Here is a 14,904-nt window from a genome sequence, read left to right on the forward strand (position 1 = left end):
ATCACCAAGAAACTGGTTTCTTGAAGTCTAAGAAATCGGTTTCTTAGTGATTTTTCCGTTGACAATGCCAATTCTGATGACTTTTCTGATGCAAGCAGCTACTCCGGCGACTTTTCCGGCACAGACAGTATACTTCAGAAAAGTCATCAGAATTGGCATAGTCGCCGAAAAAATTACCAAGAAACTGGTTTCTGGTTTCTTGATGAAGAAACCAGTTTTTTGGTAATTTTTCCAGTAATTTTTCTGACGACAATGGCAATTCTGACGAATTTTCTAGCGTTGGTAGCAACTCTGACGACTAATACACCAAATACTCGGTGACTTTTCCGATCGACAAGAACTCTGGGAAATTCGTCTGGCATTGTCGCCGGAAAAATTATCAGAAAAATCACCAAGAAACTGGTTTTTTCGGTTTCTTGGTAATTTTTTTTGTGTTTTTTTTCTCTATTTGGTTGATTGATGAAACTGGTTTCAATTATTTTCAGTGTATATCATTTTTATTTTGTTTTCATAATCTTCATTATTGTTGTGTAACAAAATTAGTTCCTTGATGAAGAAACTACTTTCTTGGTGAAGAAACCAGTTTCTTGATGAAAAAACTACTTTCTTGGTGATCTTTCTAATGATTTTGGTGGCGACAATGCCAATTCTGACGACTCTTTTTACGCCGGCAATAACTCCGGCGATTTTTCCAACACCAGGAACTACTCAGGCAACTTTTTCGGCACCGACATCAAACTCCAGAATAGTCGTCGGACTTGGCATTGTCACCGGTAAAATTAAGAAACCGGTTTCTTGGTGATTTTTCCAGCGACAATGCTAATTTTAACGACTTTTTCGGCGCCGCCAGCAACTCCGGTGACTTTTTCGGCACCGGCGGCTACTCCGACGACTTTTCCGGTGCCGACAGTAAACTCCGGTGACTTTTCCAGCACGAGTGACAACTTCGGCAATCACTATAGTTTTATTTGTTTTATTTTTTTTAAAAAATAAATATGAAGAGAATTTTAATATTTTTATGAATTTTAAATTCAGATTTCTTTTTAATGTTTTATATGGTTTTTTTTAGAAAAAGAACCATATTTTTAGTTTGATTGGTTAGATAATGCCATATTTAGTGGCATTTACTTTTTATGCCATATTTATCATAACCTTAATAATTTTTCCCATATTTTTGAAAAATAGCCAAAAAAAAAACCCATAACATATATTATCAGCCCAACCCTAAAAAGAAGAAGGGAAATTTACATGATATACTAAATTTTGCTATTTTTTTTACAAAAATACTGTCAGGTGGTATTTTTTATTGTTTTACTGTGTTTTTTTATAAGTTTCATAATATTGTGTTAAGTTTTTACTGGTGTTTTTTAGTTGTTCTACTATTGTTTTGAGTTATTCTATTTTGTATTTTACTAGTGTTTTATAAAAATACAGTATTTTTGAAAAAAAATTTAGTGTGACAGTATTTTTGTAAAATTTACTCTAAATTACATATTTTTGTAAGTTTCCAAAAAAGAAAGAACCTAAAAACCTAATAATCTGCACGTCCATCTTCTAACCCACAGCACCGTCGCACGTCGAGACCTTCCAGACGGCCAGCGAGACCAGCAACACTGCACGTTCGATCGTCCCTTCCCCGCAGTCGCAGTCGCACATCCTCCGGTATGTATCCGGTCGTCTGACCGTCCAAGAGCTCCTCCGCTTGTCCTCCGACCCATTCCCGGCCATAACCTCATGCCCCTCCTTGCACATCAACAAACATAGGTTATAGTTTGTTTTTTTTTTAAAAAAAAAATAGTCTATGTTTTCAAGTGCATTTTGTTTTGACTAGTTTATGGTTACATGTTTTTTTTGGAGTTAAGTAATTTCATTTCCATTAATGTTTATGGCTGGTTAAGAAATTAACATATGAAGACTTTCGTGGTTAAGAAAATATGATTAGTTCCTATGGAAGCTGAAGACTAATGATTAATTTTGTTTAAAATATGAGATTTTATATTAGTATGAAATGATTTGCTAAGCTTAGTTTTCTTTACTGCAGTTATAGATCTTATAAAGAAACATACTGCATTGTTATAGATCTTAATTGCAGTCTTTCCCTGAGTTTGAAATTCTTTTACTTATTGGAGGCCTAACAATGTCCCCAAGATCAAGCTTTGTGTTTTTTTTAGTTCCATTTTTATTTGTTAAGCATCAATTTAATTTTATCAGCATTAATTCAAAATTAAAAGGGATTTGATTATGCTTTAGTTTAAGCATAGAATAACTTTATTATATTGGCATGTAGAACTTGCTTATTACTACTTTAGATTAAAACTTTATGACTATAATTTATACTTTCTTTTCATGAGGCTTTTTAGTACTCATTTATGGTTGTGTATTTTGGTATTTTGTTATATGTATAACTTGTTTGTTGCAGATAAGTTGGGAGAAATTTTGATCACTCTTATTAAGTATAAATGTATCCATATGTCATACTAATATAACGTGTTTTGTTATATGTATAAATGTATCCATATATATACATTTAGTAGTTCAATAAGAGACTAGTTTCTTTTGTGAATTTTATAAATGAAAATGTCATCTTGGAAAAGTGAACCCTCTTATTAAGTAAGGAAAGAAAGTCCCAAGTAAAAACAACCTCACTATAGATGAACTAAAATATCATCTTTACATAGCTCTCATAATATGTTTTTGTTGCTTCTATGTAGTGACCTGACTTTTATGGTGAAATTTATTGTTTTTGCATTATATGAGTATGATTGTTATCTAAGAAAAATAGTTTAATTTGTCCTATTATACCATTATGGCATTAATTATCTGATTCCTACCTATTTATTTTGCTTGTAAATTTGAGTCTTCTCTAGTAGTTTTTACATGTACATCTTATTTGTTATCATCATGTTCTGATGATTTGGAGTTCTTATATTCCGCATGGCCTGATAATTTTGAAGTTCGCTGATAGGAATTTCCTATCATTTTAGTACAACAGTAGCAAAAGTAGAGATAATAGAGCTGATATATTGATATTGGAATGAAAAGAGAACAAGTTGCTGGGTATTCGAGAGACCCAGCTCTCTCCCAAGAGCTAAAAGCTCACTTAACTAATTCATTCACACCCCAAAACCCTTCTATTACTCTCCTATTTATACCATCTCAATACTCCCATTACAATTACCCATATACCCTTATTATTTAATACCCTAAGGCCTAACAATACCGGCCGCCCGAAATTCACCTTGTCCTCAAGGTGAAGAACATGAAGCATCAATTGCCAACCTCGCTTCCGCTGTCGCAGAACCAAGCCAGCAATGCGTATTGTTAGCACTGTGAGAAAAATGCCAAGTTTCAGAACTCGCCTCCACCCGCCAGATCTCGTGTTCCCAAACCAATTATCATGTCGACCCCTATCGAAGAACCAATCTAGTAAATGCAATTTGCACAACAATTTCTTACCATGCCCCTGAATGTTGAAGATCGTTCTTGTTGGAGTAAGTGGGTTGTTGTGGCTTCCTTTCAAATAGAATCCATCAAGCTGAACTCCACTTTGCTCCCTCACTACATGAACTAAATCTTCTGTTATTTTGTTGAAGAAGTTTTCTGCAATAGGAAATGTCTCCCTGCCCTGTTTAATAAAATCTTCATAAGCCAAGTTAAGCTTATCCTTTTGCTGAAAATAATATTCAGCAGCCTTGATGACCCTCCAATTGAGAACATAAACCCCCATCAGTGTAGGAAGAGCACCCAAGATTGAGATTAGTTGCTTAATTTCTATGACTTGTTTAACCAACCCCTGCAAAGGATAGCCCCAAATTTCACCAACCAACCAAATTGCAAACAGAAAATTACCACTAGGTGGCTCTTTCCCATACGAAATACCTAGTAAACCAAATTGATGTTGTGAAGTTAGGCCATGCTTAAAATTTCCAAAAGTGATACTCTGTCCTCTGTCAAAAACCCATAAACCGCCAATTCCAATGGGTAAACGAGAGAAACATGAATTACTCACCCAATTGTCATAGTTGTGCTTCACATGTAATACTTTAGCACATATTTCATTTTGTTGGTGCTCTTGCCCAAAACCAGTAGGAAAGAAATAGGGGAAAGTGAACAAATCCCTAAGAATCAAGGGTTGGATTATTGAGTTCCTATCATGGGTTGCCACAACCACTTTGATTTTCTTTTCTCTGTGAAGAATCCATGTAATTACTAGCCCATAGGATTCGATATCACTTGATAATAATCTCCTATGTGGTGTTTTAATGTATCTGTTTCCAATAATATCAATGTAGACACTCATATCCCTTGACAATCTTATTCTTACAATTTCAACTTGAGATGACACACTCACCATAAGAAAAGATTTGAGTTTAGGTTGCCAAACCTTAAGTGAATCTGATATTAATTTTCCTGCGTTAGCCATTAATGACTTGTCCTCAAGGTGAGAAGATAAGTTGCTCTTGAATAAGATACACTTTCTACAGGTGATTCTTCTCTCTCCGCCAAAAATCCAACGAGTGGATGGTGAAGTTACATCCTCTATGTACCCGAATCTCTGACCTCCGACCGTCCTCACGGTGCCCACCGTCCTTCGTTCCGTCATCGGTGGCTGGGAGTCGTAATCGTCCAGTCGTAGTCCTAGACGATGCTTCGTGCGATTAGAAGAAGGGAACATAGAGACCTGATCCCACGTGACCCATGTGTTAACTAAAATAAACATTGGGCTTTTTTTTCTTTCTTTGCTTAATGGCCCACCAAGGGTTAGGTCAAAGTAATTGGGCCTCAGACCAAGAAAGGGAGAATCAAGTCCAATTGCCTCAATAACCATTAAGGCACACCAGTAATGTTGAACGCCATTAGGGAGCTCGAGAAGACATCGCGACTTCTCTGGTCTGGGCGTCAAGGATCGCAGAAGCTGCTTCTCAGGCGAGAAGATTGTCTCCTCCGGTGCCGATCGGCAGCACCGTTCCGTTGGCCATGAATCGTGATTCCCTTTGGTGTCCGACGGATACACTTGTTTCTTTTGAAGCTCCAGTGGTGGTTCGACCATTGGTTCAACCTCTTTCTCCTCTGGCTCAAGTAGGCAACGCATCTCCCATGAACTTGACGACGGCGGTCGACCGCGCTGCTCGTCCACCGTTGGGCGGCGTCGTGTCTCACCCATCCAACTAAGAACTTCCGACCAACATAATCCGGGTAAGACAGAGAAGATACCAATGTTAGTGTCATCCAGTGCAGCGTCGATCATCTTCTGTAGCTCCGATGAGCGGCGGTTCGACTTCGACGACGTATCGCGAAGATCCATCCTATGGTGCTTGACTGGAAGTGTTCGCAAGATGCTTCTCCAATCTAAAACCTCTGTTGCTTCACCCTTATCGGCTTCGTCTCGCTGTTCATCCTCCTTGATGGTTGTCACTACCGCTGCTAATTGTGGAAGCAGCATCTTTGAACAACCTTGTGCCGACACCATCGAGTTAACCTCCGTCGCCATTAGAGTGTCGTTGATGTTTCGTGCCTCTCTGGATTTTTGTATCTGATCAATCATCAGGTCCAGCCGTTTCACGATGGGACCAATAGTAGCCTCAAGAGCTGATTTCATCATTTCTAATTGATTCGGAGCTTGCTGAAACTCCAACCGATTTTCCATCACACCTCGCCTCAAAGAATCGACGTGCTCTGATACCATTTGATAGGAATTTCCTATCATTTTAGTACAACAGTAGCAAAAGTAGAGATAATAGAACTGATATATTGATATTGGAATGAAAAGAGAACAAGTTGCTGGGTATTCGAGAGACCCAGCTCTCTCCCAAGAGCTAAAAGCTCACTTAACTAATTCATTCACACCCCAAAACCCTTCTATTACTCTCCTATTTATACCATCTCAATACTCCCATTACAATTACCCATATACCCTTATTATTTAATACCCTAAGGCCTAACATTCGCCATGTTTATTCACTTCACCGTGATTGGAAACTTAACAAGCTTCCTTATTTGGGACCTGATATTAGGTGTGAATCTCATTCATTTTCATTTCTGTTTTGTTAATTACCATACACAATCTTTGATTGGTTTGAATTTAGAGAAAGACTGAAAGAAAAAACTCAAATTCATATGGTTATAATCATATATAAAATGCTAGTTGAGGCTAGCTCCAGGTATTTGAGTGTGTTTGTTTGTGGGGAGGGGACTTGGGTTCATTCAATTCACCATTATAAATTGATAAGCCTTAGGATAATAAATAAAAAGGATACGAGGGTAATTGTAATGGGATATTGGTACTATATATAGAGTGGAGGTTGAATCTATTCGTACTTCTTTTATAATATTTTTTGGTTTTGGCTTAGTGGTGAATGAATTTGTACTGAGCAGTAGCTCTTGTCTTTGGCTTTGGGAGAATATTGGGTCTCTTGAATATCCAGTGGTTCATTGTTTGCTTCCTTTTATCTTTTAGTATCAATATAGTAGCACTTAGCTCTATTTTCTGCTATATTTGCTACTGTCCTTACCAAATTGATAGCAAGTTCTATCATAAATCAAATGCATCTTAATGTTTTGTAGACATGAGTTTCTTAGTTACTTTGCTGGTTTCATAATTTTTTTGGCTTTTTTTTTTATCAGGGGATTGAATAAGAATTTTCAGAAGACATTTCGTGACTACTAGGAGCAAGGGGAATTGTTGATGAACTTTCTTTCTTCTTACATGATTATATGATGAACAAAGATAGGGTTGAACTTGTACAATGGTAACTGTGAAGTCTTATGTGGAAAAATAAGGTGAAAATCTTTGACTGTCATATGTGAGATTTCTTAACAATTTTCAATAATGTCAATGATTGGGAACAATTTTGAGTCCTTAATTACATGTTTTACGAGGGAGCATGAGTATACATGCTATTAAACATATAAGCATTGGTTAGAAAAACTCATAATCTTACATCACATAATAAGTTCATATGTGATCAATTTTATTATTTTTATGTCATTACTTTATTGAAAAAAAAATTAGAATGTATATTGAGTGGGTTTTTAAACTTTAGAATGTTGACAAACCATTTTCATTATCCTATCTCGTGGATTCTTAATCGCCGAGATAGGGTAGCAATCTCGGCGGTTTGCTACCCTATCTCGGTGGTTCTGGTGTCGACGTTGCACATATATGTGAGCATGTGGCATACCTATCTCGGCAGTTATATTTTGAACCGTCGAGATAGGTCATCATCTCTATGTTGACGGTCAGATCCTCGGCGGTTGATAACTGCCGAGATAAGTCTATCTCGTGGATTTTTAGCCGTCAAGATAGAATATTTTTTTTTGTAGTGATATTTTAAATGTAATAAATAACTGAATTGAAATAACAACATATATGTAAACAATGTCTGATGTTATATGAATACATTAAGTATTAAGTAAATATAAAAAATTCCTAAATTTATCTATGTGGTCTTAATCTCATATTCGTATGGAATGATCAGTATTATTAAGATTGCAAAATTAAATGGTTTGTAGTAAAATAAAGTAGGAATTGTTATATGATCTTCTTTGACAAAGAAGATGATATTCTTTTTGGTAGACCATCACTTAAAAACTCTAAAGTTAAGTGTGTTTGATCTAGAACAATCTCAGGATGGGTGACTTCCTAGGAAGCATGTGAGTGAGGATAAAACATGTTGGAAAGACTGATTTTGGTTTGCAGAGCTAGTCGTCATTCCAAGAAGTTTTCAAAGTGACGTACTCGTGTATAGTATACTGTGTAATTATGAGACTACACAAGTGAAGTAAGGGAATTACACTAAAAGTCTCAATGATAAACAATATTAAAGATTCATAACATTATTTGAAAAATAATGAATAAGATTTTTCGCCCCTTATATTTTGACAATTGTAGAGTTTTGCCCCTAAACTTTTTTCTTGTTGCGAAAAATTCCCCCCAAACTAGAAAAATCGTTGCAAATATCTACTTCAGTTACATTCTAGCTATTTTTTTCAAAAACAATTTGCTTATCTGACTATAAGTTACTGGTATAATTGCAGTACAATAATTTATTTAACAACTTTAAGCTACTCAATATTCAGTTTATTGACATTAAACATACCATCATTAATTTTAAGAATGCACATACATGTTTTTATAATTCATCATTAGATTATACTGTTATTTATATATTTCTATCTTTAATTTAGACTCTTGAACTATACTAGATTAACATTATATTAGTGCTATATTAACAAAATGTTTAAGGAAATAAGCAAAATGCAACAACATGAGATATTTGTAGCAATTTAGGAGTAATTTTTGCAAAAAAGGAAAAATTTAGATGGCAAAACTCGATGAATATTGGTTAAATCCTATTCATTCATAATAAAAATGTTGTACATACCAATGAAGAATCTTGCTCAAACTAGCTACTTAAATCTTGAGCTCAGGTTTTTTCTGTGAAATTTCTATCTTCTCTTTCACTATAAACAAGTGAGTTGCAGACAGATACAAATCCTCCAAATATCAATTCCAAGCAAAGAATCTAACACTTTCATTTCATAACTTCATTATTGTATCACAATTGCATGCAATATTGTTATACAAATTTTGCATGCTATGTAGTAGTGCAATAAAATTGTCATAAATTTTTTACATATTATTTTGTACTTTTGCAAAGTGAGGTACAGACGTATCGCCCCATTTGTTCAACATTTTTTTTCTTCTCTAAAATTGGAGTTTGGACACCCTGTTTCCATTCTCTCTTCGATTTGGGATTGGTGGCGGAACCTTGTGGCCTATCATAATTCTTCTCGACGATTTCAACTTCTCATTTCGTTCCTCATCCGTTCCCTGCTGCCGCTCAGGCTCAGGAAAAGGCTGAGCGCAGCACCAACCTCTTTGTCTCCGGTATTTCCCTTTTAACTCTTTTTTTCCACTTTTCTCTTGATATTGTTCATTGTTATCTGTGTCATTGATATTTTTATTTTCTATTGCTGTAAACATAGTTCAAATCATTATTTTGTGATTCGTTGGTTTAGCTATCTGTGTGTTTTGTTAGTAATAAGATAGATAAAGATGGTATTTTTTTGCTTTATTTCTCATTCAGACTGTAATTAGGAGGCATAAAATCTCATGAATTTCCATTTGAGAAGGAACTTTCGCCAAACTTGATATAAAATCCTCTCTCCCGTTCTCTCTCTGTCTATTTTCTTTGGGATTTTGCTTCTCTCCATTAGCATGTGTATTATTCTGTTCAGAGTTCTATTATTGCTAGTGTATCAGTTTTTGTGATCCTTATTTTTAACTGGGTCTCTCATTAAGTATACAAACATTCTTTTGTGAGGCCTCAATAATTGAATCTTTCCACTGATCCCTGTTTCTCATAAACCAGCATTTGAATCTTTTGTACTGTAGTCTTCTGAGTACGTCTCTTGTTGCAGACTTTGCAAGCTAGCAAGCTGGTGCAAAAGGCTCAAAAAAAGTTGCTCAACATGTTCCATCTATGTTTGAGGTACGTGCTCAATCCCTCTTACTTGGCTAACTTTTATCCCTCAAGTCATTGTATGGGCTATGTGCTAATATTAACTATTTTTAACAAGATTTAGCACTATCAGTTTTACAGGTTGAGAAATTAGGTCTGGCTCAGGAGTGGTTTCTTCTCCAGGGTTATCCGGGGTCGGTGTTCTATAGATTAGACTTGTCAGAGGTAGAGCTCTACAATTAAACGAACTCCACCTGGAATGGAGATGTGGGACGTTGTCCACATCCCGGATAAGCCCCAAAGTGCACCCAATCAACAACCCACTGGTGATTTTGATTTATCACAACTTTCTTCTGCTTCTTCTCACATCCTACATTTGTTAAGTTAATTTACTCATATATGTATTTACATTATGTACTGCTGTGTTTTTGCAGTGAATGTATTGGCTGCAGCCATTGAGCCTAAGCTCACCAATGCCCTTATAAGGTTTGCCCCAATTTACTATAACTCTTTCCTGCCATCTTTCTTACTTTTCTCTATGCACGCTTCCATATAAACTGCTTCTTTTCTTAGGCGTTTGAACCAAATTGCTCCCCTTGAAAATCTTCGACATGTGAAGCGGGTGCAAAAGAAACAATTAGAAGGAGGTTTGTTTATGGCCTTAAATATTTTCATTTTTCTCTTTCTAATTTTCTTTTCTACTTTTCTACAGCACGTTTAAAGGTATTTTTTTTTTTTGATGAACGTTTAAAGGTATTTAGTCTTTGTCTATATAAAACATATGTGCATTAATAATAATACAACAAATAGTTTTTTTTTTCTTTTTTTTCGAAGCTAGGATTCCTGTCTAACCTTACAATATTTGCGAACCAGGAAATTATAGCAATTGCTATGTGGATACTCAAGAGGGACTCGAATCTCAGGCTTTGTGGAAGCAAACCGCATGCTTGATCGTTTGAGCTATCCTTCTTGGGCACAACGAATAGCAGTTTATTATTGTCAAGTTATTGGAAAATCTATTTCCTGAATTTATCAGCTTTTTATGCCTGTATTTTTTCTACTCCATTTCTGTATTTGTCATCCCTCACATTACAGTGGGGGTGCTCTGCTCTGAAGTAATTGAACTCCAGTTCTCATGAAGCAAGTCATGGCATTGGTTCTGGATTGGTACCATTTGACTTACCAGTATTTGTTTGAATTACTTCTCACTCTTTAATTTCCTTGAAGAGCAGAGACAATACTTCGTTTATCGAATCATTAATAAAGCAATTTGGCTTGTCCCCCAGTAGAAAATTGTTAAGAGTTGGTCCTAATTGAAATTTTGTCATACTAATATTATTTGATAGACCCCAGATATGAAAATACGTTAGAATAGAATTGGTAAACAGGTAGAATAAAACTAACATTATTGGAAATCAGTGAGAAAAACAGTGATTGGCCTAGAATTCGAGTCTTGGCATTTTCCCGAAGAGCAGAAGCTCTCCAAATATAGTCAAACAATTTATGGCCCTCTTTTTGTTTTTTTTTTTTGAAACTAGGATCCCTACCTAACTCTACAATATTTGAGGACCAGGAAACTATAGCAATTTGCTATGTAGCTGCTACCCAGGAGGGACTCCAAACCTCAGACCTCGTGGGAGCAAACCACATGACCATTTGAGCTAACCACGATATGGCCCTCTAATTCTCACCTCTCACATGTATATACTAATTTATTCCCATTTATCCAATACCCATCAGTACAATTACTCTTTAACCCATCCACTTTTTTTAATAATCCCTCCTTTACTCTTTCTTATTGGTATCTATCAGTATTTCCACAACTTGGTGACTTGACTTGGATTGACAGGAAATATTCAGCTATCGGTGATCTTATGTGTAGCTTCTGAAGAGAGCAATGAGTCATGCAGTATGCCAGATGGTGTGCAGGAGCTTATCAATTCATACCAGTTGAGTGTTTTTGAAACGAAAGTGGGTCTTCTTTTCATGTCTTATAATATGTGTTGCATTTCTGCTTCTAACTTAATCTTCTAGGTGCAGAGTGTATTACTTTCTTTGGATGATCATAACTCATATCTTTCGTTATAACTATGTAAAATAAATAAACTTAAGAAAATTTAAATCTAAATGCTGTTTTCCTTGAATTAAACATGACTTCATCAATCAATTTTTGGCTTCATATGACAACCGTACTTTTTATTTTTCAAGATCACTAATAATATTTTATTTATCTGACAAATGAATCAGTATTTTACACTTGATTTTACTCATTCAACTTTTGTTTAGGTATGCCAATATGCTGCATTGTCAAAAGAAGAGTGGGAAGAACAATGTAAGCTGTGGCCAACTTCGTATCATCCTCGAACCTAGTAAGACAAGATTACCATGTTGGCAATTTCATTCGTGTACGATGACCTATTGATAGTTGTACTTGTATATAAATATATTATACCTAACATTGTCTTCTATTTCATCCTCAAACAGTAACATTGACGGTATTACTGGATTCAGTAATGAGGACAGCCGATCAATTTTTGTATTCATGAACATGGCTATTCACTTGGCAAAATCTGGTAGTGGTTCGGTAACTATTTCACTTATCGGTCACTGAGATACTTTTATTCTGTTAATTATTATATCTCTGCCCTATGATGCATCTTATACTTCTAAGAATTAAGTTTTTTTATTTTTATGTGATTTTATCATAATAGCATCTTTCATTTCATCTTCAGGTTGTCAATGCTGCTGTTATAGTGGATCCCTCGGTTAAACAAGTAATTGCCACTGCACATGATCAAGTTTTTTCATGGGATGCTACAGCAAACAAGATTACACTTGAAACAAATTGCCTTAGAAAGCGGGAAACCCTTGATTTGAGTACTGATTCTGAGGGAATGGAGAGCCATAAGACATTGCCGTCTACTTGTTTTCAGGATGAAACAAAACAATTATATACTGGTGTGTCTTGTTTTTATCCTTGGGGGTGGGCTGAGCAGCAACCAGTATATAGTTCTGGCTGTTGGCACCCTTTACGCCATGCTGCTATGGTTGCTATTGAATCTTCTGCTGCCAGGGACAGACTCCTTTTTCCCAGTTCAGGTGAGATCCAAGATGATTCAATTGATGTTGATAGCAGGAAGTATTCGACGGGCTCTCCTGCAAAAAAACAAAAGACAAATATTCAAAAGGTACACTGATTGTCTTTTCAATTTTTCTTTGATATGTCTTTTGTATTCCTTGTATTTGGGTTGTTCATGGGGGAGCATATGACAAATGATTTGGCAGTACTACTTAGGCTCAAAATTGTTCCACATGATTGTCTGAACAAATTTATATTAGATTTATATTTCACGTTTGCCATCTGCATCTGAATTTAGTTTCTTAAAAAGCGATTTAAATGTACACTGCTTTGTTTGTATTGCACATTTTAATGAGTTATTGTTAAGAATAGCATTTTTAAAGTATCAAATCAAAGGGTTGCTTGCATGCCAACCACTTCACTCTCGAGTTCAAAACCATCTTGACAAGTAAAAAAACTCCACTTTGTATTAAAAAGTATTTTAAATAACTTTTTTGAAAATTCTTTTCTATTTCTAGTCTCAAAAACATAGAACATGCAAACTCTTGCTCGCCATGATGGTTAACTGCATGAACAATCTCTTCCTATGAGCTATGACATCTTTGAACAAATTGCTTCCGATAACTTTTTGGATTTGAATTAACTTGTCAGTTTTAACCTACCAATCAGATTACGGGTAATGATATCAAGAACATTTGTGAGGAAGATTTACATTCTTCATCAGACCGGCCATATCTTTGCACTGGTTATGACATCTATTTAGTGTGGGAGCCTTGTGCTATGTAAGTAGATCTACTTCATCATGTCATTTTTGATTGCTTGTTTCAAACTGTTTTTGATTTTACGAAATTGAGAAATCGAATCTTATTGTTAACATCAGGTGTGCAATGGCCCTGGTTCACCAGAGAATTAGGCGTATATTCTATGCTTTTCCGAACCCGAATGCTGGAGCACTAGGTAGTGTCCATAGGCTACAAGGGGAAAGAAGCCTGAATCATCATTATGCTGTATTCAGGGTGATGGTTCCAGAACAGGTTCTTTGATGGAACCCACCAGACTTGACTTTTATTTATACAACTTCAAACTCTTATTTTAAACATGACAGAAAATCATTCTTCTTGTTGGATGATTTTCTTATATGTTTGATTTTGGAATATTTTGTTCACTATGTATTAGGTGCACTGAATTTTAAAACCCTATCAACGGTGGCAAAAACGAAATGTATTAGGGAAAGATTTCATACATGCAATTGACGACAAAAACTTGATATTGCTTAATCCAGACTATAAAATTTGGAAGCTTGTTTTAGTTACATTACATCTCCTCCGGTACTTGGGATATTGCTAAATTAACACTTTTCTGATGATATCATATTTAACTCAATTTTCATCAACTAAATTGAAGGACATAATTAAGGTACATTTCACGTGTGACCATATGCATGTGGTGAACCAAAAAAAAAAAAAAAATTCTGAAAATTTGGAAAATATTTGAATTCTTGGATCATTATTATTATTGTTATTATTATTATTATTAATATTATTATTTTTGTTATTATTATTATTATTATTATTATTATTATTATTATTATTATTATTATTATTATTATTATTAGGTAATATAGCTGTTCTTCGCTTAATTTAATTTTTTTAGTATTATAATAAATGAGTACTTGACTTGCTATGTGTGGACATGACACTCTATCATTATGGGCGAATAGGTGAAGAACAATAAAGGAGGGTTTGAATCACTATAGAAGGTGTCTCTCATCTACTAGTTGTCGGAGAATAAAAATTAGGTTTAGGTTGGTTAAATGATCAGTTGGATGAGATGAGAGCATTATGTTCCTTTTATAGTGTTTCAACTAAGACTTAGGTTTGAATTATATGGATTAAAAAAGAATAAAATAATGAGCAAAACTACACACTAAGGTCGGCCACTTAGTAGACCATTCTCTAGTTATAATTTTGCCACTTTATTTTAACCACTTATTATTCTTTCAATAATACCATATTTTCCTATAAATGTCAAAATTATTTATTTAATAATTATAATTAATTATCAAATAAAATTATCATTTATATTATTTATTAAATAGACCATGCAAATTCTCTTAATTAATAAATTAACCCATAACCTCTTTTCTTGATAATTAAGTCATTGCTTAGTGAAAATTCATAAATAAGACATAGTCTAATTTTAGAATTAAAATTGAAATTAAAATCAATTTGAGTCCGTAAGCAGTATTGTCTCAACTAGTGAGGGGACCATGGGCCGAGCTTCCAATAAGTAGATCTAAAATTCACCGAGAAAATTCTCTAACTTATTAATTCCTCCTCGCGTCACTATAGATTCAGAATT

The 14,904-nt window shown here is 34.9% G+C and overlaps 1 protein-coding gene across 8 annotated transcripts; it reads left to right on the forward strand.

Moving 5' to 3' along the window:
• Positions 1-1,504: 1,504 nt before the first annotated feature.
• Positions 1,505-13,855, forward strand: LOC115699662 (tRNA-specific adenosine deaminase TAD3). 8 transcript variants are annotated; one of them, XM_030627172.2, is made up of 14 exons: positions 1,505-1,764; positions 6,625-6,780; positions 7,619-7,781; positions 8,661-8,890; positions 9,424-9,494; positions 9,598-9,790; positions 9,899-9,950; positions 10,038-10,111; positions 11,314-11,435; positions 11,751-11,833; positions 11,949-12,048; positions 12,197-12,652; positions 13,213-13,325; positions 13,424-13,855. In XM_030627172.2, exons 6-14 carry the CDS (start codon positions 9,724-9,726, stop codon positions 13,584-13,586), a joined length of 1,230 nt encoding a protein of 409 aa, XP_030483032.2. In that variant the 5' UTR covers positions 1,505-1,764; positions 6,625-6,780; positions 7,619-7,781; positions 8,661-8,890; positions 9,424-9,494; positions 9,598-9,723; the 3' UTR covers positions 13,587-13,855. The 8 variants fall into 8 exon arrangements, with proteins under 8 accessions (XP_030483032.2, XP_030483031.2, XP_030483033.2 ...); XM_030627171.2 differs by lacking the exon at positions 7,619-7,781; XM_030627173.2 differs by lacking the exon at positions 7,619-7,781 and having other exon boundaries at positions 8,671-8,890.
• Positions 13,856-14,904: the final 1,049 nt, after the last annotated feature.

The sequence above is a fragment of the Cannabis sativa genome, chromosome 8 (genome assembly GCF_029168945.1).
Source record: "Cannabis sativa cultivar Pink pepper isolate KNU-18-1 chromosome 8, ASM2916894v1, whole genome shotgun sequence".
NCBI lineage: Eukaryota > Viridiplantae > Streptophyta > Magnoliopsida > Rosales > Cannabaceae > Cannabis > Cannabis sativa.

What these genes read in the sequence shown, in the direction of transcription:
- LOC115699662 (XM_030627172.2), top strand. Translation starts at nt 9,724, where the DNA reads ATGGAGATGTGGGACGTTGTCCACATCCCGGATAAGCCCCAAAGTGCA. An exon ending in TGAGTGTTTTTGAAACGAAA is followed by an intron (nt 11,436 to 11,750) that starts GTGGGTCTTCTT and finishes ACTTTTGTTTAG; the next exon opens with GTATGCCAATATGCTGCATT. An exon ending in TCGTATCATCCTCGAACCTA is followed by an intron (nt 11,834 to 11,948) that starts GTAAGACAAGAT and finishes ATCCTCAAACAG; the next exon opens with TAACATTGACGGTATTACTG.